General features: G+C 41.3%; 1 protein-coding gene and 1 long non-coding RNA gene across 14 annotated transcripts in view; one reads left to right on the forward strand and one right to left on the reverse strand.

The window, feature by feature from the left end:
• msn (serine/threonine-protein kinase msn) overlaps positions 1–27,715 on the reverse strand; it is a 777,533-nt gene that overhangs the window by 108,390 nt on the left and 641,428 nt on the right. For 9 of the 12 annotated variants that reach the window (XM_070085848.1, XM_070085846.1, XM_070085843.1 and 6 more), the window contains one exon: positions 22,460–22,552. The exons of the other annotated variants lie outside the window; for them this stretch is intronic. In XM_070085848.1, coding sequence (XP_069941949.1) covers positions 22,460–22,552 — 93 coding nt within the window. The remainder of the gene's footprint in view (positions 1–22,459; positions 22,553–27,715) is intronic. 12 annotated transcript variants of the gene reach the window in all.
• On the forward strand, positions 1,703–16,533 carry LOC128686382 (uncharacterized). Of its 2 annotated transcripts, none has more exons than XR_008406629.2 (3): positions 1,703–1,953; positions 15,322–15,539; positions 16,395–16,533. It is a non-coding gene; the product is annotated as an uncharacterized lncRNA (long non-coding RNA). The 2 variants fall into 2 exon arrangements; XR_008406630.2 differs by lacking the exon at positions 1,703–1,953 and adding an exon at positions 14,811–14,944.

Genomic DNA, 27,715 nt, shown 5'->3' on the forward strand with positions numbered 1-27,715 from the left:
CTTCTAAAAATTACATGAGAATGGAAGTGTTGGTTTTTATTTATTCTACTGTACTACTGTAGAGACAAATTGTACACAATGTAAGGTGTTTGTATGAATGTTCATGAACCACAACCAGACGCATTGTCTGTTTACATAGTGGGTGGGGTGGCCAGGCTGGCTTCCCTACACTACCCTACCTACCCCACCACTTTCTACAAATAAATACTTTTCACCTGTCACCCTACATTAAAACTACAAATATTTTAAGGTAAGTAATGAGTGCCCTGTATATGCATTTTATTATTTTATCACTCTGTTTAACCTTAAACGGTCCAAATGTATATATACGTTCACTCGCGCAGCGCCCCGAATATTTTGAAAAAAAAAAAAATAAATAAATTTTTTATAGAAAAAAAAGAGTCCTGCCGCTTCCAGAAGTGTCGCCGATATACCTTTTTTCTATTTTTCATATTATTTTATGTAATTTTTATGTTCTGATAATTACAATTTATAGTAGTTCTTGTCATTTTATAACCAATCTTTGTTCTGACACTAGTATTAGGTACTGAAATTGTACTCACATTGTCACAAACACACTGACAGGTGGACATTTACACTTGCCTTAGTCATTTACTATTGTCTTGGAATATATACAAAGTATTTATATTTGTATGTTTTGGATATGTGGAAGTATATAATAACGAGAAGGAAGGAAGGAAGGAAGAGGAAGGAAGGAGGAAAGGAAGGAGGGAAGAAAGGAAGGAAGGAAGGAAGAAGGGAAGGAAGGAAGTAGGGAAGGAAGGAGGGAAGGAAGGAAGGAAGGAAGGAAGGAAGAGGAAGGAAGGAAGAGGAAGGAAGGAGGGAGGGAGGGAGGGAGGGGAGGGAGGGGGAGGGAGGGGAGAGAGGGAGGGAGAGAGGGGAGAGAGGGAGGGAGGGAGGGGAGAGAGGGAGGGAGGGAGGGAGAGAGGGGAGGGAAGGAGAGAGGGGAGGGAAGGAGAGAGGGGAGGGAGGGAGGGGAGGGAGGGAGAGAAGGGAGGGAGGGAGGGAGGGGAGGGAGGGGAGGGAGGGAGGGAGGGGAGGGAGGGAGGGGAGGGAGGGAGGGGAGGGAGGGAGGGGAGGGAGGGAGGGGAGGGAGGGAGGGAGGGGAGGGAGGAGGGGAGGGAGGGAGGGGAGGAAGGAGGGGAGGGAGGGAGGGAGGAGGAAGAGGAGATGGAAGAGGAGGAGGAGATGGAAGAGGAGGAGGAGGAAGAGGAGGAGATGGAAGAGGAGGAGGAGGAAGAGGAGGAGGAGATGGAAGAGGAGATGGAAGAGGAGATGAAAGAGGAGATGGAAGAGGAGATGGAAGAGATGGAAGAGGAGATGGAAGAAGAGATTGAAGAGGAGATGGAAGAGGAGATGGAAGAGGAGATGGAGGAGGAGGAGATGGAGGAGGAGGAGATGGAGGAGGAGGATGAGGAGGAGGAGCCAGTCAAATACAAAGGAAGGGGAGCACTGCAAGAGGGAGGGGAGGGAGGGGAGGGAGGGGAGGGAGGGAGGGGAGGGAGGGAGGGAGGGGAGGGAGGGGAGGGAGGGGAGGGAGGGAGGGAGGAGGGGAGGGAGGAGGGGAGGGAGGGAGGGGAGGAAGGAGGGGAGGGAGGGAGGAGGAAGAGGAGATGGAAGAGGAGGAAGAGGAGGAGGAGGAGATGGAAGAGGAGGAGGAGGAAGAGGAGGAGATGGAAGAGGAGATGGAAGAGATGGAAGAGGAGATAACATCTGATAAGAGCTGATGTCTGATGAGCATACAGGAGAGTGGGGGAGGGTGTGGCTGATAAGAAAAGATTAGAGGTGATATTTGATGAGAATCGCCCTCGCTTTGTTTTCGCTGGTACACAAACATGTCTGTCAAGCTCCCTGTCTGTCCGTCTAGCTCTCTGTCTCAGAGAGAGCCACAAGACTGTGTCATCATCACGTTTACTCACATCTTCAAGCAGAGTATAGCACTTTGTCTGGATTTTTTGGGTTATCCTAGGTAATTTACACTATGTATACTTGTATTTATGTGTACCTGTGAGACAGAGATAGACAGAATGAGAGACAGATTGAAAGAGATAGAGACAGATAGACAAAGACAGATAGGTACACAAATAACCCGCACATAAAAGAGAGAAGCTTACGACGACATTTTGGTCCGACTTGGACCATTGACAAAGTCACACTAACCAGAGGTGGAGCAGGACGGCTATATATAGGCAGGAAGAGGTGGTGGTAGTAGTAGTAGTACAAGAGTTGTATATATAATACCGACAAGATGAAATTAAGACACATGCACAACACCCGGGCATCCCCATCATAGACGTTTCGCCATCCAGCCAGCCACTGGATGGCGAAACGTCCACAACAAAGACAACCAGACGCCGCACATGTGTCTTAATTTCATCAGTAGTTGTAGTAGTAGTAGAAGAAGAAGAGGTAGTAGTAGTGGTAGTGGAAGAAGTGGGAAATAAAAAGGACGAGCCAGTCAAATACAAAGGAAGGGGAGCACTGCAAGAGAGCTAGATGCCCACAGAGGGAGAGCAAGCGCACAGAGGTGCGTGAAAGGGAAGTGGTGAAATAAATGAAGAAGGAACAGAAACACGAGACAGGAGAGAGAAAGACAACCCAGAGGAGAAAAGGAAAGAGGAAAGGGGAAGAGGAAGAAGAAGAAAAAGAAAAAGAAAAAATGAGGATTCAGGTTAAGTCACGGGTGTTCTGAAGTTTGGAGCATTTTACAATGTAGTGGGAGAGGAAAGCATCTACAGAGACGAAGCCAGGGCTAAGGTTCATACAAGGAAAGAGGTGTATTAGAGAGGATTCAACTAGACGGCGACTGTTCGAGCTGGAAGTAGGGAAGACAGTTTTAGCAGAAGACCAGTCAATAAGATGGCTATGATCTCTGACGTGACAGAAAAGAGCATTGTTAGTGTCGGCAAGCCTAACAGATAGAGACAGAGACAGATAGACAGAGAGACACAGATAGAGACAGAGACAGGGATAGACAGATACACAGACAGACAGGTAGACAGAGGAAAACAGATACAGAGATAGACAGACCCTAAACTTGGGGTTAACATCACTTTCCTCTTAAAAGAGGAGTGTTAACATAACATTACATCAGTGAATCCTTGGTGTTTGTCGCACTGTTTGCTCTAGCTGGCGCTCAATTTAACTGGCGCTCCCCCAAGGTACTAAGTGGTCCCAGATTTTTTTAATACCGCGCACACTGAGTGTTAGGACCCATTCTATGCTGACAAGGCATCTCAGGCCAATTGTGCCAAATTTAAAGGCAGGAAAAATAAAACGTATACATACGTTTGGGGTGCTACACGTAAGAACGTATATATACATTTGGACCGTTTAAGGGTTAAGCATCGTCGTATATTATGTGTGGGTGGGGTGGCCAGGAGGGCTACCACACCTAACTTCTTATAGTAAATGCTACTCATCTTTTGCCCTACATTAAGACTACGAATATTTTGAGGTAAATAATGAGTGTACTCTGTGTGTATTTTACTTTTTATTGCTTTTTAATGCCCAAGTTCTACTGCTGACTTAATATATGTCAGTGTAAACTTGTTATCTGGCATTCATATGCATTTATGAGTGGAAAAAATGGTGTTCCGCTTTTCGGCGAAGTCTAGTTTCCGGCAGTAGCCTGGAACCTAACCTGCCGTATAAGTGGGGCCCTACTGCACCGACATTGTTATTATAACAAAAACCATACGTGTCTGGCTGGTTTGTTTACGAAACTCGCGAATCTATTACTCTCTCACATACTCATTCTCTCTCTCTCTCTTGTTTATTCATTTAACCCATTAACTGTCCAAACATAGATCTACATTCTTACCGCTAGTGCTCCAAATGTAGATCTATGTTATATTTTTGCCTTCTCCAAATTTGGCACGATTGGCCTAAGATGCCTGGTCAGCATAGAATGGGTGTTACCCCTCGGTGTGTGCACTATTAAAAAAATCTGGGACCACTTAGTACCTTGTGGGAGCACCAGTTCAATTGAGTGCCAGCTAGAACATACAGTTTGGCAAACACCAAGGATTTTCTGATGTCATGTCATATTAACATTCCCTTTTCAAGAGGAAAGTGCCATCCTGCCAGAATGTCCTATAACCTATGCCCTAAGTAAAAAGAAACAATTCTGGAACTGTAATTTTGGCAGGCTGGCTGGCCAGCTGGCTAGCTGGTGGCTGGCTGGTTGTTGGCTGACTGGCTGTTGGCTGGCTACCTGGCCAGCTGGCTGGCTGATTGGCTGCCTCTGTCTCCATCTGTCTGTCTGTATCTCTGTCTATCTCTTTGTCTCTATCTCACAGGAACACATACATAAATACAATTATACATAATGTAAACTACCAAGGTTAACCTAATAATAATCACTCTTGGGCACACAAAATGTCTTATTTTACATCAATATAAGCATTTTCATTAATCCATCTATGATATTTTCCTCAAAATTATATATGAAACCCATTATATAGCATATAAACATGATACACCTACCATCCGACTTACGACCTGCTCGACTTACGACCACTCGACTTAGGACCGTGTTTTTTATGCCAAATTTCTGGGAAATAAACAACTATTTGTGTTGTACACAGTGTTTATCCTAAACCTTACAGTATAAAATACGGTACTAACAACATAAAAAGGAAAGTAAAACATGAAATACCAAAATAAAACAATAAAATAAAGTCATTACAAAAATGTTTTGTTGATATTCAGTAGTAAAGTTCGACTTACGACCATTTCGACTTACGACCGGTTTCTCGGAACCGAACTCGGTCGTAAGTCGGATGGTAGGTGTACATACACTCACAGAATAAAAATTGACGTAAATATGAGATTTGTTTACAAAGCGGTTGTGTAGGTAGTGTCGGAAGAATTACGTTTTCTCTAGTCAAACTGGGGGATACCTGTAGAAAAATATTCTTTTCGTATGCCTTTACTCTATATATAGCAATTAACGACCCTTGTGGGTTTAGTGCTTTTTATAATAAATAATAATAATAATAATATTATTATTATTATTATTATTAATTTTTTTTTATTATTATTAACACACTGGCCGATTCCCACCAAGGCAGGGTGGCCCGAAAAAGAAAAACTTTCACCATCATTCACTCCATCACTGTCTTGCCAGAAGGATGCTTTACACTACAGTTTTTAAACTGCAACGTTAACACCCCTCCTTCAGAGTGCGGCCTGCCGGTTTCCCTGAATTCCTTCATAAATGCTACTTTGCTCACACTCCAACAGCACGTTAAGTATTAAAAACCATTTGTCTCCATTCACTCCTATCAAACACGCTCACGCATGCCCACTGGAAGTCCAAGCCCCTTGCACACAAAACCTCCTTTACCCCCTCCCTCCAACCTTTCCTAGGCTGACCCCTGGTGGCTAACGCTCTTGCTTCAAACGGCGAGGGCCTGGGTTCGATTCCCAGCCAGAGTAGAAACATTGGGCGTGTTTCTTTCCACCTGTTGTCTATGTTCCCCATCAGTAAAATGAGTACCTGGGTGTTAGTAGACTGGTGTGGGTTGCATCCTGGGACACTGACCTAATTTGCCCGACATGCGGAGCATAACAAAGGGCTTTCTATATAGTAGTATGTCATTGTTGTCAGCTAGGACTGTATGCCATGTACATGTACTTGTAGTAAATAAAGATATTATTATATTATTATTACCCCGCCTTCCTTCCACTACAGACTGATATACTCTTGAAGTCATTCTGTTTCGCTCCATTCTCTCTACATGTCCGAACCACCTCAACAACCCTTCCTCAACCCTCTGGACAACAGTTTTGGTAATCCCGCACCTCCTCCTAACTTCCAAACTACGAATTCTCTGCATTATATTCACACCACACATTGCTCTCAGACATGACATCTCCACTGCCTCCAGCCTTCTTCTCGCTGCAACATTCATCACCCATGCTTCACACCCATACAAGAGCGTTGGTAAAACCATACTCTCATACATTCCCCTCTTTGCCTCCAAGGACAAAGTTCTTTGTCTCCACAGACTCCTAAGTGCACCGCTCACCCTTTTCCCCTCACCCTTTTTCCCCTGTACTACTAATATTAATATTATTATCTTCATTCACTCTAAAAATGGTGTGTTGCTGTTTGTTTATTCTGAACTAACTTGTACAACTTGTACACAATGTAAGAGTATTTGTATTGTGAGGTAATTATTATAATAAAAAAATATTGAGGTAAATGTTTTACAAACTCTTACAAATGGACGTGAATGAACTAAAAGTAGACACACATTAATATACATTTATTTCGCCTGACCAAGTGATCATCCACTACCTGTTCAGTTTGTGTTCTTACATTGTCTCAACTCTGTATCTCGTTCTCTCTCTCGTTTACTCTTTCATTAACTAGTTGGCTCTCATTGGCGATGGCGTCTAAGGTTAACTGTGATAAAAAGAGAAGTCGTAAGCCTCTTGCTTTAAGTGCCAAGTTAGAGGATGATGGTGTGCCATTCTGATTTTATTCAATAAACACCCTGCCACTCACCTCTCACACACATTAATATTAATATTTTAAGGTAAGTAATATGTGTACTCTGTGTGTATCTTACCTTTTATTGTGTTTTTAATGCCTATTTCTATTGCTAACTTAATATAAGTTAGTGTAAACTTCTTGTCTGGCATTTATTGCATATTTTATGTGTGCTCTGATAATAATACTTGTGGAGCTGTGTGGTAGCCGGGTGGAGGGACAACATTACGTTTTCTCTGCTCAGTCATCAGAGAAAACGTGTATGAATCTGCGTTTGGCCCAACCACTCCCTCACTCCGCTTTTGTTTACAAATTTCGGCATGAATTATTCATTACTTCTACCTTCGTTTATGATGGCATCTAAAGGAAGTTGTTAGAAATGATTAAATTCAGTGAACAAGGCATGTTGATGTTAATAATATGGCTCTGGGCCACAGTGTAGGTAGCTGGTAGGTGTAGCCCAAGCGGGTACACCTACTGGCTACCTACACTGACTTCCTACAAATAAATACTACTCACCTCTCTTCCTATATTAATTAAGACTACACATATTTTAAGGTAAATAATGAGTGTACTGTATGTGTATTTTACCTCTCTAGGATGTTTTAAATATCGTATATTAAGTACGAGACGGGGAGCCAGGGCTACCTACACCTGGGCTACCTGCACCTGACTTCCTACAAATAGGTACTACTCGCCTCTCTCCCTACATTAAGATTACAAATACTTTAAGATAAGTAAAGAATTTACTGTGAATGTATTTTACTTTGTGTGTTTTTAATGCCTGGTTCTATTACTAACTTAATATAATTTAGTGTAAACTTGTTGTCTGGCATTTATATGCATTTATAAATGGAAAAAAAATGACGTTCTGCCTTCCGGAGATGTCTGCTTTCCGGCGACAGCCTGGAACCTAACCCGCCGTATAAGTGGGGCCCTACTGTACTGTGCTTGTAGATAGTGATTGTTTGTAATATCAGTTGGTTCATGAGCAACTCTCTGAGACAAGAGAGAGAAGCAGACAGAAACACACAGGCAGACAGAAAGACACACACACACACACAGCTGGACAGATAGACAGAGCTAGAAAGACAGATGGACAGAAAGCTAGGTAGGCAGAAAGCTAGACAGATAGATAGACACGCAATACACAAATAACCCGCACATAAAAGAGAGAATCTTACGACGACGTTTCGGTCCGACTTGGACCATTTACAAAGTCACACTAACCAGAAGTGAAGCAGGACGGCTATATCTCACCACTGTCATTAGTAGGGTGATAAGTTAAGACCAGGCTCATCAAATGTCATCATTATCAGCAGTGCAGTGATAAGATAAAACAAGTGACACACTCTTACATGATGCTTCAAGACATTATTATTATTATTATTATTATTATTATATACTCCTGTATTCAAAACATTGCTGGGACCTATAAATACTATGTATATATTTCTAGACCGGTGGTATTCATTGCGCGGCTCACGAGCCGCTGGCGGCTCGCAATGACTCAATTCACGGCTCTCGAAAAATATATAAATTAATTAATAAAAAAAAAATGTATAGAAAAATAATTTTTCAAGTAAGATACACATTTTCATGAGGTGAGACGGAAGACAAAGTCACAGTAAGAGATAACATTCTAACATCCCAACCCTAGTCGTACAGAAATCATACGTGTCCACTACGGGAAACTGATCAGGGACACGTCTAGCTCTAGGCGTTGGTGGCTTTGCTGAATCAGTTGAGTTCAAGCTTTCGGGGGAGACTGGACGTATTTCGTTACTCTTGGAGATCTGTGTCCTCCCCTTTATATAAAGGGACTATACATGCTCTCTGCCAATCCCTAGGTACCTTCCCCTCTTTCATACAATTATTAAACAAAAATACCAACCACTCCAACACTATATCCCACCTGCTTTTAACATTTCTGTCATGATCCCATCAGTTCCAGCTGCTTTACCCCCTTCCATTCTACATAATGCCTCATGCACCTCCCCCACACTCATATCCTGTTCTTCTTCAACCCTAAAAGATGTTATACCTCCCTGGCCAGTGCATGAAATTACCATTTCCCTTTCTTCCTTGACATTTAAGAGTTCATCAAAATATTCTCGCCATCTACCCAAAACCTCCATCTCCCCATCTACTAATTCCCCTACTCTGTTTTTAACTGACAAATCCATTCGTTCTCTAAGCTTTCTTAACTTGTTTAACTCGCTCCAAAATTTTTTCTTATTTTCATTAAAATTCCTTGACAGTGCCTCTCCCAATCTATCATCTGCTCTCTTTTTGCACTCTCTCACCACTCTCTTCACCTTTCTTTTACTCTCCATATACTCTACTCTTCTCATAACGCTTCTGCTTTGTAAAAACCTCTCATAAGCTAACTTTTTCTCTTTTATCACACAAAAGTTACTTCATCATTCCACCAATTACTCCTCTTTCCTCCTGCAACCACCCTTCTATAACCACAAACTTCTGCCCCACATTCTAATACTGCATTTTTAAAACTATTCCAACCCTCTTCAACCCCCCCACTACTCATCTTTGCACTAGCCCACCTTTCTGCCAATAGTTGTTTATATCTCACCCGAACTTCCACCTCCCTTAGTTTATACACTTTCCCCTCCCTCTTGCTTGTTGTTGCCATTTTCCTCTTTTCCCATCTATCTCTTACTCTAACTGTAGCTACAGCTAAATAATGATCCGATATATCAGTTTCCCCTCTATAAACATGTACATCCTGGAGCCTACCCATCAACCTTTCATCCACCAATACATAATCTAACAAACTACTTTCATTACGTGCTATATCATACCTTGTATATTTATTTATCTTCTTCTTCATAAAATATGTATTACTTATTACCAAACCTCTTTCTACACATAGCTCAATTGAAGGCTCCCCATTTTCATTTACCCCTGGCACCCCAAATTTACCTACTACTCCCTCCACAACATTTTTGCCCACTTTAGCATTGAAATCCCCAACCACCATTACTCTTACACTTGGTTCAAAACTCCCCACGCATTCACTCAACATTTCCCAAAATCTCTCTCTCTCCTCTACACTTCTGTTTTCTCCAGGTGCATATACGCTTACTATAACCCACTTTTCACATCCAACCTTTATTTTACTCCACATAATCCTTGAATTAATACAGTGGAACCTCAAATTTCGAACTTAATCCATTCCAGGAGCTAGTTCTAAATTCGAAAACTCTGAAATTCAAAGCAATATTTCCCATAAGAAATAATGGAAATACAATTAATCTGTTCCAGAAACCTAAAATTATTCACAAAAAAAATACATTTTATAGAGATCAATTACAGTTTCACATACACACAACAAATGCTATAGTCTTGAACTATGTATAGTAATATAAAATAACATTTTTACTTACCTTTATTGAAGATTGGTGATGGCATCTGGAAGATAGGGAGGAGGAGAGAGGGTGTTGGGGTTATTGTTTGGAAGGAGAATCCCCCTCCATGAGGACTTCTGGTATCAAAGCCCTCTCTGGGTTTGCTTCCCTTCTCTGTATTTTAATGCCACTAGGACCAGCTTGAGAGTCATTGGACCCCAGTCTCACAAAATAACTGTCTACAGTCCTCTGTTTCTGTCTCACAAAATAACTATCCACAGTCGTCTGTTTCTGTCTCAAAATAACTGTCCACAATCGTCTGTTTGTCTCACAAAATAACTCCACAGTTGTCTGTTTCTGTCTCACAAAATAACTCCACAGTCGTCTGTTTGTCTCCCAAAATAACTGTCCACAATCGTCTGTTTGTCTCACAAAATAACTCCACAGTTGTGTTTCTGTCTCACAAAATAACTCCACAGTCGTCTGTTTCTGTCTCACAAAATAATTCCACAGTCGTCTGTTTCTGTCTCACAAAATAACTCCACAGTCATCTGTTTCTGTCTCACAAAATAACTGTCCACAATCGTCTGTCTCACAAAATAACTCCACAGTTGTCTGTTTCTGTCTCACAAAATAACTCCACAGATGTCTGTTTCTGTCTCACGAAATAACTGTCCACAGTTGTCTGTTTGTCTCAAAATAACTGTCCACAGTCGTCTGTTTCTGTCTCACAAAATAACTGTCCACAGTCGTCTGTTTCTGTCTCACAAAATAACTGTCCACAGTCGTCTGTTTCTGTCTCGCAAAATAACTGTCCACAGTCCTCTGTACATCCTGGCAAGCTCAACAAGTTTCACTCCAATCTCATACTTCTGTATTACAGTGGACCCCACCTTAATGATCACCTCCCAATGCGACCAATTATGTAAGTGTATTTATGTAAGTGCATTTGTACGTGCATGTTTGGGGGTCTGAAATGGACTAATCTACTTCACAATATTCTTTATGGGAACAAATTCAGTCAGTACTGGCACCTGAACATACTTCTGGAATGAAAAAATGTCGTTAACCGGGGTCCACTGTATTTCCTTCTTCACATCTATGGTGTTTCTCACTTTCTTTACCACAGGGGTACCGCTAGCAAGTTTCTTTGGGCCCATGGCAGCTTATTTCACAGCCCCACAAGCACTAAACACAATTAAATAATCGTAAAATGTGTGAATGAGATCGCAGGTTAGTGTTCACTCAAGCATAAACAAAGCTAGACTGCTCACGGCGCCTGCGGGGGAACGCGGACAGAGCGGGCTAGCGGATAGGTCCCGTACCCAGCGGTCCGAAAATAGGGGCGCGTTCGATAATAGGGACACAGTTTGTCCAAAGAAATGGTCTTATTTTCGATACGTTCGATACGTTCGATTTTTGAGGTTCCACTGTACCTATCACTGTACATAGTGTATATAGTGTACATACTTCTGTTCTAAATTGGTGAGGGATAATACAAGTCAAAAGTTTTCTGCTGTGTTTATTTTGCTCCCTTTACACCCAGGATAACAGGCCATTTGGACTCCTGGGTTGTAATATGGGTAGCCTGTCCGAGAGCTGGAGCTGGACTTAGAGAAAGGTTCGAGCCTAGGGTGAAGCTGGAAGCAGGAACATTGTGTAGCTTGCTGTCTGGCATTGCATTAGCTTTACCAACGCTTTACAAACTTTGCGTGTCAGTTGCTTTGCTATGGACAGCCTTGCTATTGTGTGATCGTTCAACAGCTCGCTACTAGCTTGTTCAGTGTGCTCGCTTCGCTACGGTCAATCTTGTGGAACAGTGTAGCTTGCTGTCTGGCACTGCATTCAGCTTTGCCAACGCTTTACAAATTTTGCATGTCAGTTGCTTTGCTATGGTCAGCCTTGCTATTGTGTGATCGTTCAACAGCTCGCTACTAGCCTGTTCGGTGTGAAGATTTTGCAGTCGGCTTTGCTATTGTGTATCCACCTTGTATGCATATTCTGCAATCGTACTGTGCATAGCTAAGCGTGTTCTGCAAATAATGTATTACATTGGGGTATTCTGCAATCGTACTGTGCATAGCTAAGCGTGTTCTGCAAATAATGTATTACATTGGGGTATTCTGCAATCGTACTGTGCATAGCAAATAACTTATACATTGTGGTATGCCACCTAGACGAGTCAGACGTCTGGTGTTGGCATATACTTTGTTTAACCTACCTAAATTGTCCCTACAGCGTTGTTGGCAAATTGCTCATTCCATTGGCATTGATTACGAGCACACACTCGCAGCTGCGCAACTGCGTTCACTGATCACTGACAAACTTCGAGAAGAAGAGATGGCACATCAGACTCCTCCCTCTACGGGAGCTAGGGAAAAAACTCCTATGTTCTCGCAGGAGGAAGATGATATATCAACGGAGCAAAATCGTCAGTCTAGTGCAGCAGGGTTGTCTCAAGCTGAATCAGCGGCGTTGGCACTTGAGCTGGCAAAAATCAATCTTGAGCAGACTAGGGAACAGAGAGCATTTGCAAAAGAAGAATCTGATAGGGAAAAAGAAAGGAGGTAGTTTTCGCATTCTGTAAATGACTTTAGTTTACAGAAAGCAGTACATCTTGTTCCCCGCTTCAATGAGGCCGAATCAGAACAATTTTTCAAAGCTTTCGAAAATCAGGCTCGAGCCTTGAGGTGGCCAGAACAGCATTGGGCATCGTTGGTTCACACAGCATTGTTTGGTAAGGCACAGGAATTTATGTCAGTGTTAAATGACACTGAATTTTCTGATTATAAAGTTGTGAAGACCAGTGTTGGGAGCATATACTTGTATCCCAGCTAAGTATCTTAAGGTTTTTTAAGTTAGGCAGACGACAGCTTGGTCAATCCCTGGTTAATTTTGTGCGACAGCAGACCAAAGCTTTTACCAGCTGGTATAAAGCAAGTGGTGTTGCTACCTTTGATGATCTTGTGCAACTTATTCTGATTGACAACCTGCCGGAGTCTGTGGGAGTAGAGGTTCGAGTCTTTCTGCAGGATCGTGACTTAACCACTGCATTGGAGGCAGCCAGGTTGGCTGATACCTTTGAAACTAACCGCTCCTTGTCCGAGCGGTCCTATGTCTCTTTTCAACAGCCTGGCATGAGCAGAGATCGTCAACCTTGGAGAATGAAGTGCCAGCCGGAGGGAGAATGTCTACATCAGCCAACTAAGTCACCTGGTGAGCCACGCTTCTCAACTTATGGTCCACATGCTGAGAGACAAACTACTCAACATGGTGCAACTCGACAACAGTATCCAGAGAGACACCAGCCAGAGCGACACCAGTTGCAACATCAGCAGGGAGTTAAAGGCAAACCTGTCGTCTGCTACATGTGTAACAAAGTAGGTCACATCCGTCCCAACTGCCCCCACAAACCCCAACCCATTGGGAAAATCTCTAATATCCCTAGTAACATGTCCCTGAGAGAAGTAGAAAAAGGGATGGCCCCTTATTATTGTAAGAGTCTTATTTCCCTTCAGGAAAACTCCGAAACAACTGAAGTCAAAACCTTTAGAGATACTGGAGCATATTGCTCACTTATAAAAGAGGGAATATTACCCCTTTCAAAGAACACTTCCTTGAATTCCTCTGTTTTATTGGAAGCATTTGGAGGAGCTATATATTCTGTCCCTTTGCATAAAATTTATGTACAGTGCAAATATTACACTGGGTACTTGACTGTGGGCATATCCGAAGGATTCCCCATGAAAGATGCCATGTTATTACTGGGTAATAACATTACCACTGCTAGTGTATGTCCTTAACCCATAATGATTAATTCTTCCCCGGTGGTGGCCATAACTCGAGCAACATCCCAAGGGTTGTCTGGCGAGAATGTTGACCTATCCTTGGACGACTCCGATCTCGGAATAGCCACATTGTTTTATGAGGAAAACTGGCCAGAGCCTCGTAGATCACGTGAACAGACCCAGATCAAACCTTCCTATTCCAGGGTTGCAGGATTGCCAGATATCTCTGTTTCCATGCCTGAGGGACTGTCCTTCCGGGAGGAACAACGAAAGGACCATTCTTTAAATTTCGCTTTTCGGGCAGCCATGGGTAAATCCTCTTTGGATCATCCGGTCAAGTATGAACTTAAAAACGACTATTTGATCTGCACTGAGACTGGTAAGGAGATAGAGGGCTGGCAATTGTCTGACAGGTTAGTAGTTCCAACAAAGTTTAGGCCTCAAATATTGAATATAGCTCATAATACTTCATTAGGAGGTCACTTAGGAATTACTAAAACCTTGTATAGAATCACAAAAGAATTTTATTGGCCAAAATTAAAGCAGGATGTGAAGAATCATATCCGGTGTTGCCGAGAATGTCAGCAAGTAGGGAAACCTGGACATTCCATTAAACCTGCACCTCTTCAACCTATACCTGCTGATGGAGAACCTTTTGCAGATTTAATTATAGATTGTGTAGGTCCAAAGCTTTAACAAGATTTATTTCTTGTTTTGGCATTCCTAAAACTATTCATAGTGATCAAGGTACTAACTTCACTGCCAAAGCATTTAGGGAAGCATTAACTAGGTTAGGGATAATCCACAACTTATCCACTGCCTATCATCCTCAGTCCCAAGGTGCCTTGGAAAGATTCCATCAGACGTTAAAAACTATGATGAGAACTTTTTGCATGCATTTTCCTACAGACTGGGATGAATCATTACCTTTGTTGCTGTTCTCAGTACAAGAAACGGTGCAAGAGTCTACCGGGTTTAGTCCGTTTGAGCTGATCTTTGGTCACAATGTACGAGGTCCTCTTCGGGTGCTCAAAGAAGGATGGATGGGAGAAGACGTTAGCTCAACACTCTACAACCCGTCTTCAAGGTTGCAGGTGACACGTCAGTTAGCCAAGGCTAACCTAAAGGCAGCTCAAAATAAGATGAAACAGAGGTATGACAGAAATGCACAATTCCGCTCCTTCCATCCTGGAGACAAGGTGTTGGTGAAGGAACCTATACCTGGCCACACCTTGAAAGCTAGATTTACGGGACCTATGCAAATTGTAAGTAAATCATCTGATGTAAATTATGTGGTATCTCCCCTTGATAAGACCTCGAAAACTAAAACTTACCACATTAATCAATTAAAATCTTTTCATACACCAGATAAAGTCCCAGTAATGACTCTGTCCTCTTCCTCTGAGGATGACTCTGACTCTTTGCACTCTATTTCTGAAATTAATGTTAAACTTCCAAACTCTGTCCTCCTCAAGGACCCTAGCCCTTTAATGGTGGGGCTGTCTGAAACTCAAGCAACAAGTTTAACTGCGCTTCTACAGTCATACCCTGATATTTTTTCGGATGTGCCGAAAAAATGTACATTAGGTTATCATGATGTAGATGTGGGAAACTCTAAACCTATTAAATTCTCCCCCTACAGAGCTAATCCTGAAAAGCAGAGACTACTTCAGCAGGAAGTAGAATTTCTGTTAGAGCATGGTTTAGTGGAGGAGGAGTCTAGTCCATGGGCTTCACCATGCATCCTTGTTAAAAAAAGCTGATGGAGGGTTTCGTATGTGTACAGACTACCGTAAGGTGAATGAGGTCACACAGATGCTTACCCTCTTCCTCGTCTGGATGACGTAATCGACTTTGTGGGTAAGGCTACTTTTGTATCCAAGTTAGATCTCCTTAAAGGTTACTATCAGGTACCTTTGACGGATAAGGCGAAGGAAATCTCTGCCTTCGTAATTCCAGGAGGTCATTATCAATATACAGTGGACCCCCGCATAACGATTACCTCCGAATGCGACCAATTATGTAAGTGTATTTATGTAAGTGCATTTGTATGTGTATGTTTGGGGGTCTGAAATGGACTAATCTATTTCACAATATTTCTTATGGGAACAAATTCGGTCAGTACTGGCACCTGAACATACTTCTGGAGTGAAAAAATATCGTTAACCGGGGGTCCACTGTACAGTTACCCCCTTTGGAATGAAAAACTCCCCCTCTTCATTCCAGAAACTTATCCATCAGGCTATTAAAGGACTTGAGGGCACGGCAGCATACCTGGATGATATTGTTGTGGTGTCTGTTACTTGGGATCAACAATTATTTAGGCTTAAGGCTCTTTTTGAGACCTTTCCGAGTTCCCATTTAACTGTTAATTTATGTAAGTCTTCCTTAGGCCAGGCCACTGTTACTTTTCTAGGCCATGAAGTAGGTAGTGGTAAAGTTGCTCCTAAACTTGCTAAAGTTCTTGCCATTAAAGATTATTCAGTTCCACATGATAGGAAATCTCTTCAACGTTTCCTAGGCATGATAGGATTTTACAGAAGATTCTGTAAGAATTTCTCAGATATTGTAGCCCCTCTTACCTCTCTTACCAGTCACAAAGTTCCCTTTATTTGGACTTCAGTTTCTCAAGATGCTTTTGACAAAGCAATAAGATTATTGTGTATTGCACCCATTCTTTTGTCTCCAGACTTATCCAAACCTTTCTCATTACAGGTTGATGCTTGTGAGTCTGGGGTTGGGGCAGTACTGTTGCAAAACGGGGCCAAGGAGTTGCAGCCTGTAGCCTTTTTTTCAGCCAAGTTCCAGCAGCATCAGAGGGCTTACTCTACCATTGAAAAAGAAGCCCTCGCGCTGGTACTGGCTCTGGAGCACTTTGATGTATACGTGGGACAAACTTCGCAGGTGCTCACTGTCTACAGTGATCACAGTTCTCTAGTATATCTCCAAACCATGAAGAACCACAACACAAGGCTCATGTGATGGACGATAAGACTGCAACCATATTTTCTGAGAATTGTACATATTGCCGGCAAAGAAAATATGTTGGCAGACTCTTTATCAAGAGTTGAACAATATTATTTATAATAATTATATATTAGGTTAGGATGTGTTAGGTTACTTGTGGTAACCCCTTCCAAGCTCTTTTTTTTTTTATCCCCTGGTGTGGGTTTTTTTTTTTACTGAGGGGATGTGGGCTACCGTCCTCCCATGTCTTGGACCTAAGCTAGCCCGACTGTCTGCTGTCTCGCTCTGAGTTTAGGGTTTGGCTTTTTATCACGAGAAAAGCCGAGCTCTATCTAAGAGTTGGATGGTTGAGAGGAAAGGCGGTCCCATTATTTTGTGCCATGGCGGCACGGTTACCACTGGGAGGTGGGAGCCTAATCCTGAGCCTTCTCGGGATGGAGGTGTGGCATGCAAAGAGTACATAACCTTTATTCGGCACATGTACACACCCTCATTTACAGGCTATCTCCCCCAACCAGTGAACCAGGTGACTGAGGGTTGACGATGGGGCCCCATCGTTCAACCAGTACCCAGGTTCCAGCCAATGAGAAGATGGTTTTGGCAATTGCAGAGGTTATGTGGGTACCACTCTCCTGTCTGCCCTTGTCATTCCCATTCTAGAGCTGGTTGAAGCACGGTCTGCTCTCTAGTGGCTTCTATTCTGCCTTGCTTACCGTGGAGCGCACTAATACCTATCACTGTACATAGTGTACATACTTCTGTTCTAAATTGGTGAAGGATAATACAAGTCAAAAGTTTTCTGCTGTGTTTATTTTGCTCCCTTTACACCCAGGATAACAGGCCATTTGGACTCCTGGGTTGTAATAAACCTCAACTTCTTATCATTTCAACATAGAAGCAAAAGTTCACCCAAAAACAGCTAAAAGTTCCTTGATGATTGACATACTGTCTACTTTTCAATCTCCCACTGGTGACAAGGGGCAGTTTGAATTTTTCAAATCAATATTTGATAATTTTTTTTTTTTTGTTTTCAAAAAATTTCAGGAACATTTTAATCTCAACAAACAATATATTCACCAATGCTTTACTGAAGAGGCTTTGAAGATTTAGAAGCTGGTTTTAGCTTTCTCAGATTCATTTTTTTTTTTTGGCAAAATATCCAAGAATCACACCCTGAGCTAGCAATAGCAGAAGTCAGACTTATTCCAGCTATCTCTACCCCTCTACTGAAGTTAGAAGAATATAATTCATGCCAATAAACAGTACATTCATATGCAAGTGCAACACTTATAAATCATGCTTATGAAGTGAGAAGTTGAAGGAAAACCCAAAAAATTTATGGACAGTTTATATGATAATGGAAAGACTACACAAAATAAATACACAATTCAGCAGGCATGTGCGTGCAAGGTAGATCAGAGTGGAGAAGAGTGAGTTTAGGGATTTAACCTGCTACCTGAGTGTATAGTATCCACTATGAAGAGATTCATCTTGTTACCCAAACTTGAATTTTGGAGGTAGGGTAGTACAGTGGCAGCATCCTCAAAGCATGGGTGGGGATGTCGCTGTTTGGTGGGTCATTTTAATTGTGATAACTGTACATTTAAATGGTGAAAAAAAACACAATGTTGCAAAGGAAACCTTTTTCACTACTACACCAATCTGCCCAGGACTGGACTGTATCAAGCATACAATAAAAACATGGACACATCGCCTTATAAGGCTAATAAGCACCCTGAGGTCAAATCAAGAGAGTTCACAGGAAATTAAAGGTGGGGTAAAGGGAAAAGTCCAGAGGTTAGATAAGAGGTGAGGTTAGCCAGATAAGGCAAGGGAGACTTGGGATGGGTAGTATTTTCAATATAAAAATTTTGAACAGTTTGAGTGATGGGTCCAACCAAAGTGTGCATTTCACTGTTCTGCTCAATGGTCTAAGTAACATGAATTGTGGGTACCTCCGTAACCTGTGTTTAGTTCTATCATCCTCCTGAACTAGATGTGCTGCTTCCCAATCCATGATATAAAAGTGTGCCCTGTAGTAAACAATGCAGGTGTTGGCATCATCCATCCAGGAAGCCTATTTGTGTTCTTGAGGGCAAGTCATGAAGATCATGCCCTGTCTCCCCAGCATAAACCTTACTTCATCCCCACATGGAATATTGTAGACCCCTGCAGTAGGTCATCATCTATCTACCTCAGCCATCATGATGTGTGGAATGATATTGAACCAGTCTTTATGTGCTCAAGATAAGAAATGACCAAGATGGCACCAAGGAGTGACCCCATAGCCAAGCCATAATTTTACTTGTAGAGGTCATCCCTGAAAGAAAAGTTTAAATCTTACACAAAAGTCAACAAAGCCCATGAAATATTGTTTAGCAAAGAAGGAGACAATCAGGAATGGAGTTCCACAGAAGGAAAACAACTTAATCAATAGCAACCCAGGTGAAGAGGAAAGTGATATTCAGACCGAGGAACTTTTTATGCATGATGATCATCTAGTTCAGAATAGAGAGGTCCCTGAAGTGATGCAAGTTGCTGAAGGCACCCAAAAGTTTAGAAAAGTGTCTTTCCAGAATGCCCGCCACACAGTGGGTGGCACGGCTTGTTACATTTGATATACCTTTGATGAGTGTAAAGAGTTTTCTTACTCCCATAGTCCTGCCATAGGCCAGGCTTATATTGAGCTTGCCTGGTCAATTAGGCCTTGCTGCTGGTAGCCTATTTGTCCATATATCCATCACAGCTTGGTTGATCTGGCAGCTAGTGGAGAAAATTGTCAAGTTTTCTCTTGAAGACCTCTTCACTTGATCAAGTAGTGTTTCTGATATCCTTTGGTAAGATGTTAAAAAGTCTAGGACCACAGATGTTGAAACAATGGTCTCTAATTGCACCTTTCTTTGAGTTCATGCTACACATTCTCCCATATCTCTCACTCTAGTATGCTGTCATGGATGTGTGCAGATTTGGGACCAGACCCTCAAAGTGCCTTCCATGTATATGTTATCATGTATCTCTGCTTTCCTGACTCACAAAATCATAACAACATTACTGCAAACAAACCACAGAACAGCTGGGACTCAAAACCATGGCAGGCGAGTCCTAAAACTCACACTGCCCTGCAAGTTTTAGGGCTCGTCTGCCATAGGATCAAGCCCCACTCATTCTGTGATTTGATCATGTATCTCTCTCTCAAACCATACCACGGGTAGGGCTTGAACCCGTGGTAGAGAGTCATAAAACTCCAGATCGACACGTTAGCCATTGCGCCAGCTGGCAACAATAAGTTTGTCACGGCCACACTGGCAAGATATTCATCTGTAAAAACTTGCATTTGTAGTCACAGTGGTGCCTATGCTAATTTTCCTATAGTGTATAAATATACCAGTGGTGCCTATGCTAATTTTCCTATAGTGTATAAATATACCTAGTTGGATGAATCTTATTGCAGCCAGCTGGCCCAGTGGCTAACGCGTCAGTCTGGAATTTTACAATTCTCTACCTTGGGTTCAAGCCCTGCCTGTGGTATAGTTTGTTTGCATTCGTGTCATTATGATTTTGCGAGTCATTTCTCTCCCTCTTCCACTCCAGTGAGAACATATTTAGATGCTTAGGCATTCTGAGTAATTTAAAAGCTTTATTGGTTTTATGCTGGATGGGAATGATGTATCAACCTGTTCCAGCTCTTGTACTCTCCTGCCAATCCCAGATGTAAGAGATGGAAGAGAAAAGCCAGGTTTGTGTGTACAGGTTTGAGTTTAGACAGAAGGAAGTAACAAAGTTGCTTCCCTTGTGTGGTGTGAGTGAGAATCTTCTTGGATTCTTTAAGAACAAAACTGGTGTCCTTTCAAGGTGAGGAATGTTATGGTTTCATAGTGTTCTTGGTCACCCAACAGAAGGATTTTGGAGTGGTAGTCACTGTTATCAAGAATAACTATAACTCCACTCTTGTCTTCAGTGGTTATCCTGATATCACAACCCCAAGACTAAACATTGTATCATCATAGGTTTCTTGTTTCACATCCTCAGGATTTGTGACAGTAAATTTTTGGCAAGTGAGCAGATATGTATTGAGGATGCATTTGTGCCATCTTAGAGAGTCCTCCACACATCATCAATGCCTGAAAGAGGAAAGCCCTACTAATTCACAACACTCATGAAGTACCACAGCATCAAATGTCATCTCATTCTCCCCCACAGGTAGTGACATCTATCACTACCATTTTCTGTAAAGCCAGCATGGATGTGGTGGTTGTTACTACTACAACCAAGTGAGATCACCAGACATCAAAGATCCAAAATCATGACTATTGCAACACTTTACAGCATTCCACTTGGGGGATGCAGCAAGGCTTATGCTGGGGAAACAGGGAATGCACTTCAGACTCACTTCAGGATGAATGATGCAAACAATGTGAGCATTACACATATGCACCATCCACAACAACCTACACTTTCAAGTCATGAACTGGGGAGCAGGACAGGAACTGTTTCAGAAGAACAAAATAACTACCATTCACCTTACTGAAACCACTGAGAGGAACAACAGAGAGTGCATGTTGGATGGATCCACCACTCATATCAGCCATGATTCTTGTATTAAAAATGCTACCCATCCCTGGCACCCCCCACCTTACTTCCCTGACCTAACCCCCCTGGACCTCTTTTTTTTACCCCACCTTTGACCTTTCTCCATCTTGAATTCAGGGTGCTCATTTAGTACCTTATAATGTAGAGCATGAATGTGTTTTTTGTATGCTTGATAAAGTTCAGCCCTCAACAAACTGCTGCAGCAGTAACACAGGTTTCTCTGCAATATAGTGCCATTTTGCCCACTTGTCAGCTCATGTCATCATTTACTAACAGTGCCTTTATAAAAAGACAGCTATGGTATGAGTGATAGTAAATGTTTCCTTATTTGACTCCCCCTATCTTGGTGTGAAATGGCCAATGTAATAAAATTTCCTAGAAATTTGTTCTATAAAAACAAAGCACACAAATAAAATGATAATTACTAAATGAAGAATAAATCTGAGAGTTGTAAATCACAGAACAAAGGCAAGGGGTGGGGGGTTGGGGTGGGGTGAAGCCCTTGAATCACAGCAGGTGAATCCTAAAACTCACAGGCTAGTGTGCTTAACACAGGTCCATGTGGTTGAGCACACTGGCCTGTGAGCTTTACAACTTGCTTGCCATAGACTCCAGCACCACTTGTTCTGTGATTTATTTGTTTGCAATTATGTTATTCTGATTTCATTTGTCATGCTGGGAGCTGAATGTGGAATCACTGCTATATGGAAAAATAGATGTTCTCATTATCAGTAACATATGTACTCTGCACTAAAATGAATTTCCTTATAATGTGATATTGCATCTAATTCATTCAGAAAAACACATCAGGTGAAATAATAAGGAAAGCTTGCTAAAATACCCAATAGTGTAATTATGTCAACCTGACAAAGAAGACAAATCCATATTTACAATCATTTTCATATCTATGTTAAAACATAGCAAGTGGTGCAATCATTACATGATAACTCAGGTTCTATACAGCCAAGCATAAATGCCAAAATGCTGAAGAAGTTGGTGAAGTAAATAAGTATGTGGGCATTAAGTGGTTCATATCAAGCTGCTCATTTTTACCAGATAAGAAAGCATAAGAGCTATTTGAAGAGTATTAAACCCACCTGGTGGCAGGCACTGTACATAAAACTTCAAAGCTGCATTTTCAGCACCCATCCTAAACATTCTATTGTTTCTCCGAATAACAAAAGCCGCAAATAAACACTTGTGAAATAAAAATAAAAACCAACCTGTGGTAGGAGATCAGGAAGAACAGAAGAAGTGCGTGAACCAGGGGTACTCATCCCTGATGAGGGCTCGGCACCACGAGAACGGTCCTGTTGCTGGAGAGTACATTTTAAGTCTTAATGTCTACTTAAAAAACTTTTTCAATTACTTTTCCATTTAAGTAGACAACAAAAATAATTATGGGGAAAAGCAAATGTTTTTAGCATAAAGAAATCTCACACTGTACTTCAAAGCACTCCTTACCAGCAATAGCGAGTTACACAAAATATAAAATTATCTGCTTCCTAATAAAGCATGTTTCAGTGTTCAGCTGGTAACACTTATGGGGGTTGGGGGTTGGGTTGGGGGGGGAGTCTCACAGTTCATCACCTTCCAGAGCCATATACATCTCCCAGAGCATCCACCTTCAAACAAGTTATATGGCCAAAATTTTGAGGGAAGAAATAATGCTCTACATGAACTTAAGGAATCGTAGTATAACTATGGGGTATTTACATAAAAAGAAATTATGAAATACACTTTCACCAATAAGCCATGAGATTTAGGGATATACAAGTATAGTAACTGATAGTGTGCATGGAAGTGGAGAAGACATAAAAGGTAACTGGAGGTATGTGCAAAATATTAGTTCTATAACAGAGAACCAGATACAAAAATATTCCACTCGCTGTGGAGAGAAAACTGTACACAAAGAGTGCGCGCCATTGACCAGATGTTACAGTAAACCTTCCATATGACACACCACCATTTAACAGACTTCGGAAATATGGAACAAAATCCACTGGGTGAATCAATTTGGAAACAGTGGACGAAAGTCAGTTGGTTACAAAATTATCCATAAGTGTTAAAATCAAGCCAATTTCTTTTCTATCTATTACGAATGCATTTCTGGCCACCCGCTACCTTAATAAGTCATTTATATGGAGGGTCTACTATACATATCAGCCCAAGAGTTATGCTATGTATCATAGAAGTATCCGAGTCTCAAATAAGTGAAAGTGGAAGTCATTTTGTTCACAAACTAAAAATGGCATTATCAGACTATGAAAGGTATGAGTGAATGAAGGCATTATTTTAGTAGAGCTTAAGTGTTGAAAAAACTAAAAAGTGTCAACTGTAAACAGATTATGAGTAACATACAAAACAGTGCCCTGCTTTAAGGCTGTTTGCCTTATGGCATTTCGCTAATACGTAAGAACATTTCAAATTATGACCAAAACTCGCTATACAGCTCCCCCCCCACCTGACTTTCTTATATGGTCACCGCATGCCACATGGTTTATTTACATTCTCTGTGAGCTCCATGTCTCTCCATTTTGTCTAGAAACTTTCCAAAATTTCAAGTGTTTTAAAGTTATTGTGTATTTTATACATACTCCAATAATTATACAGTGGAACCTGGTAATGAAAAGACCAAAACCCGATTTACAGACAATGCTGGGAACCATACTGGATGTGCATATATGGAGCACTGATATGGAGGTGGCAGGGTAGGAAACTAAGGCCTCCCCCATAAAAGACAATGGCCCCACCCACAGGCAGACTGCCTAGCACTCACTACATAGGGAAAAATCCCCACCGTCCAGCTTGTGGCGCTGAAATTTTTTCCCTACTGAGAAGCAGAACTGTTTAAAATGAATTTTACGAAATGTAAAACAAAAATATGCTGCAATTTGACAATAGCGTAATGGAGAAAATGTTTTACAGGAAACCGTCTTAAATGATGGTTTACTGTATATGGCATTTGTATGCATTTATAAGTACTAAAAATGGTGTTCCTGCTGTATACATGGGCTCCTATTGTACTGCAGTTTAGCACGGTAACGAACATTCTAGTGGAATAAGCTACTATTTAGACTAGAGGAAGCAGGGCTTATGAAGTCAAATTTTGTGTACACAGCATCTATAACTCAGAAAATTTGATAAGGATGAGACAATTCTATTGGTTTGTATGTTATATTTAACTATAGCCTACTCTGTATTAGATAAAAAAAAAAAAAAAGGCTGTTGTGCTGGCAAAAGGTTATGTCATTAAGATATCCACATGTCTTATCCATCAAACTATCAGTGTTATATACAGTGTACCTTTAATGCACTGAAACAGAAAACAATGAGTTACCCAGGGTGAACTTGTAAAGATCAGCCATCACTAATCTAGCATCATCAGGACATGTAGGATGCCAGATTAGTGACTGCCGGATTACAGAGTGGTTAGGTTAGAATACACTTAACCCAAAGGCAATATCACCCAATTTATGCCATATTTTTGACCCATTCCATTGTTCCAGTCTACCAAACTTATAGCTATTTTGCTAGTATTCCTTCGGTAGTGCTGTTTAAATTCAGCAAGGTTTATACAGGTCTCTTTCAACATTTGCGAGGGTTAGGGGATCAAGAACCTCGCAAATGTTGAAAAACCGCGAATGTTTGGTGGCTCAATATATTGTATTAAAATATAATACTGCTTCCTTAACCTATTGAACCATGAACAATCATAAAACACATGAAAACATCATAGAATATTGTACTAGTGCCAGCCCTTTGGCAAAGGTGAGAAAAATTATAGAATTCAAGAAAGAACTCGTAGCAGAGTGCCAAACTGGAGGCGGAAGAAAAAGGGGAGAATGTGCCTTCTTCAGTGATTCTACGATATGTATGATACTAAAGCAGCACAAGTTGATAAAGACTTTAGCGCCAGCCAGCGATAAAGTGTAGCATTAACAGTGTAGCACGTAAGTTAAGAGATTAATCAACAGAAAAAGGACAGAATGAACCTAACTCCTCCAATGTTGTTGGAGTTATACAGGGCGACTGACAACACCACCGTCTCTAGTCTCTAATGCCTCTGATGCCGCCCCCACCACCATGTACAGCTCATGTCTCAGTGGCCTTTAAACACCCAACAACAACAACACAGCAACACTCGTGACATACTTAATGACGTATTTTATTCATTCTAGAGTACATGTCATGTTTCTATGTTATTAATATTGTTTATTATGTCATATTAGACGAATTGTGATAGATAAACAAGCCGTAGAGTTGATATTAGTGTCATATTGAAGGCCTATCTTGTTCTATCTCCAAACAAACTGCCACCACCACAATTCCTAAGATATGTAATGACACATTTTAAATATGATTGGGCAGCTGGGAATTCGCGAATGTTTGAAGCCCGCAAAAAAGGAAAATGCAAATGTTAAGGGAGACCTGGATAATGTTGCACTGAACCTTTGCTTCAGTGCAACTCTTGCAAGAACAGATCTTGCAAGGGTTCTTGCAAGATCTGTTCTTGTTTCTGGTTTGTTATACAAAATGGCTAGCTGGTTTATTGTGTGTTAAAACCCATCGACTACATGATAGTCTTTAAGGACCCCAATGGAAATAAGTCACTGACTTTTTTGGGTTATCCTAGGTTCTCTGTATGTATGTTGCTATGTATGATAATCTATGTAACTGTATTTGTGTATACTTGAATAAACTTATTTCTATTCTGTCAAAAGAGTACAAGAAACAGCCCATTCACCTATTTCAACTACCCAAAAAAAAAAGTGGGCAGAAATTGGTAATTTGACCAATATCTCAAAATTTCAAAAGATGGCACTTTCAAAATAGGGTCCAGAATAAACAATGCAGACATTCCTGGCACTAAAATAACATTTTCTCTCTTCATTAGTCACATCTCTAGGCCCCTCTTATATAACTCTTGCTTTCCATTTTGAATTTTTATTCACACAAAAAATAGAAGACTTACTGTTATGCAGACTACTGCATTACTGTAATAATTGTATAAATAATGTCAACCTATTCGTGACTGCGTACTAGACTGACCAATTGGATATGTAATGGACAGCGACACCATTTGTTTACTTTTGAACATCGGCAAAGTATCAAACATTTCTGCTACTTTTCGCTGTGAAACCAATCAAAATTAGATCTATTTCTGTAATATATCTTCCATTCTACTGAATGAAACCAAAAAACGAGAATACAACCACAAAAACCACATGAAAATATACCACTAAGGGGCGGCCAATGACTGAGAAGCGAACTCCTTTATCAATCGTCTGATTTCTTTCATTTTTGGTGTACGTTAAGAAGCATCTTTCCATCATACATTGCCCAAGTTTCAATAAGATAGCCCAACAAACAACAAATACAGTTACATAGATTATTATACATAGTAGCTTGTGTAGAGAACCTAGGATAACCCGAAAAAGTAAAAGTGACTTTTTTTTCCATTGGGTCTTTTTATGGGGTTCTGTTACGTTGTCTGTGAAATTCATTGCATTCCTATCATTACTAATGCTGCTATATAAAGATATAAATGAATAACTTACTTCTAAGATAATCAATGAAAATGAGTGTACAGTGGAACCTCGGTTTTCTTCTGGTCTGGTTATTGTACAATTCAGTTTTTGACCACTTTTTTCGGCGAAATTTTCCCCGTTTTTGTACATCCACTTGGAAATCGTCCATAGCAGACGCATCCTCCTGCCCACGGGACGCGGCCGCTCATACGTTCGTCACTCAGTCTCCCTTTGTTACTCGTTCAGTGAGCATTGCTCTGAGCATTCATCCCAAACATTTCGTAATAATTCATTGTTTTTTGTGCTCACGACATTCTGTGGCCAGAATGTGTCCTCCAGAAGGATTTAAGAGTTGAAGGGTTTGAGGCTGACACTGACAACCCTGCACCTGTTGTGGTATCTATTGTGTCTTTGGGGAAGTCCATGGGATTGGATGTGAGTGGCCAGGATGTGGAAGAGTTGGTGGACGACCACAGGGAAGAGCTAACCACTGAAGAGCTGCAAGACCTTCAACTGGAAAACCAACAGACTGCAGCTGAGGAAATTGCTTCAGAGTTGAAGGAAGAGAGAGGGGAGAATGTGCCTTCTTCAGTGATTAAGGACATGTGTGCAAAGTGGAGCGAGTTGTAAAGTTTTGTGGAGAAATATCACCCTAACAAAGCTGTTGCAAGCTGTGTCTGCAACATGTTCAATGACAATATGTCTTGTATCATTTTAGGCAAATCTTAGAGATGCCAGAAACAGGCCTCTCTGGACAGATTTTTTGTGCAACAGGGGTCCAGTAACTCTCAAGCTGGCCCTAGTGCCAGTAAAAGACAAAGAGGGGAAGTAACCCCGGATAGGGCCTTGATACCTCAATTCCTTATGGATAGGGATTCTCCTTCCAAACAATAACCTCTCCTCCTCCCTCCTCGCTGTCTTCCATTCGCCAACAAGAGTCTTCAATAC

This window comes from Cherax quadricarinatus, chromosome 17 (assembly GCF_038502225.1).
Source record: "Cherax quadricarinatus isolate ZL_2023a chromosome 17, ASM3850222v1, whole genome shotgun sequence".
Classification (NCBI taxonomy): Eukaryota; Metazoa; Arthropoda; class Malacostraca; order Decapoda; family Parastacidae; genus Cherax; species Cherax quadricarinatus.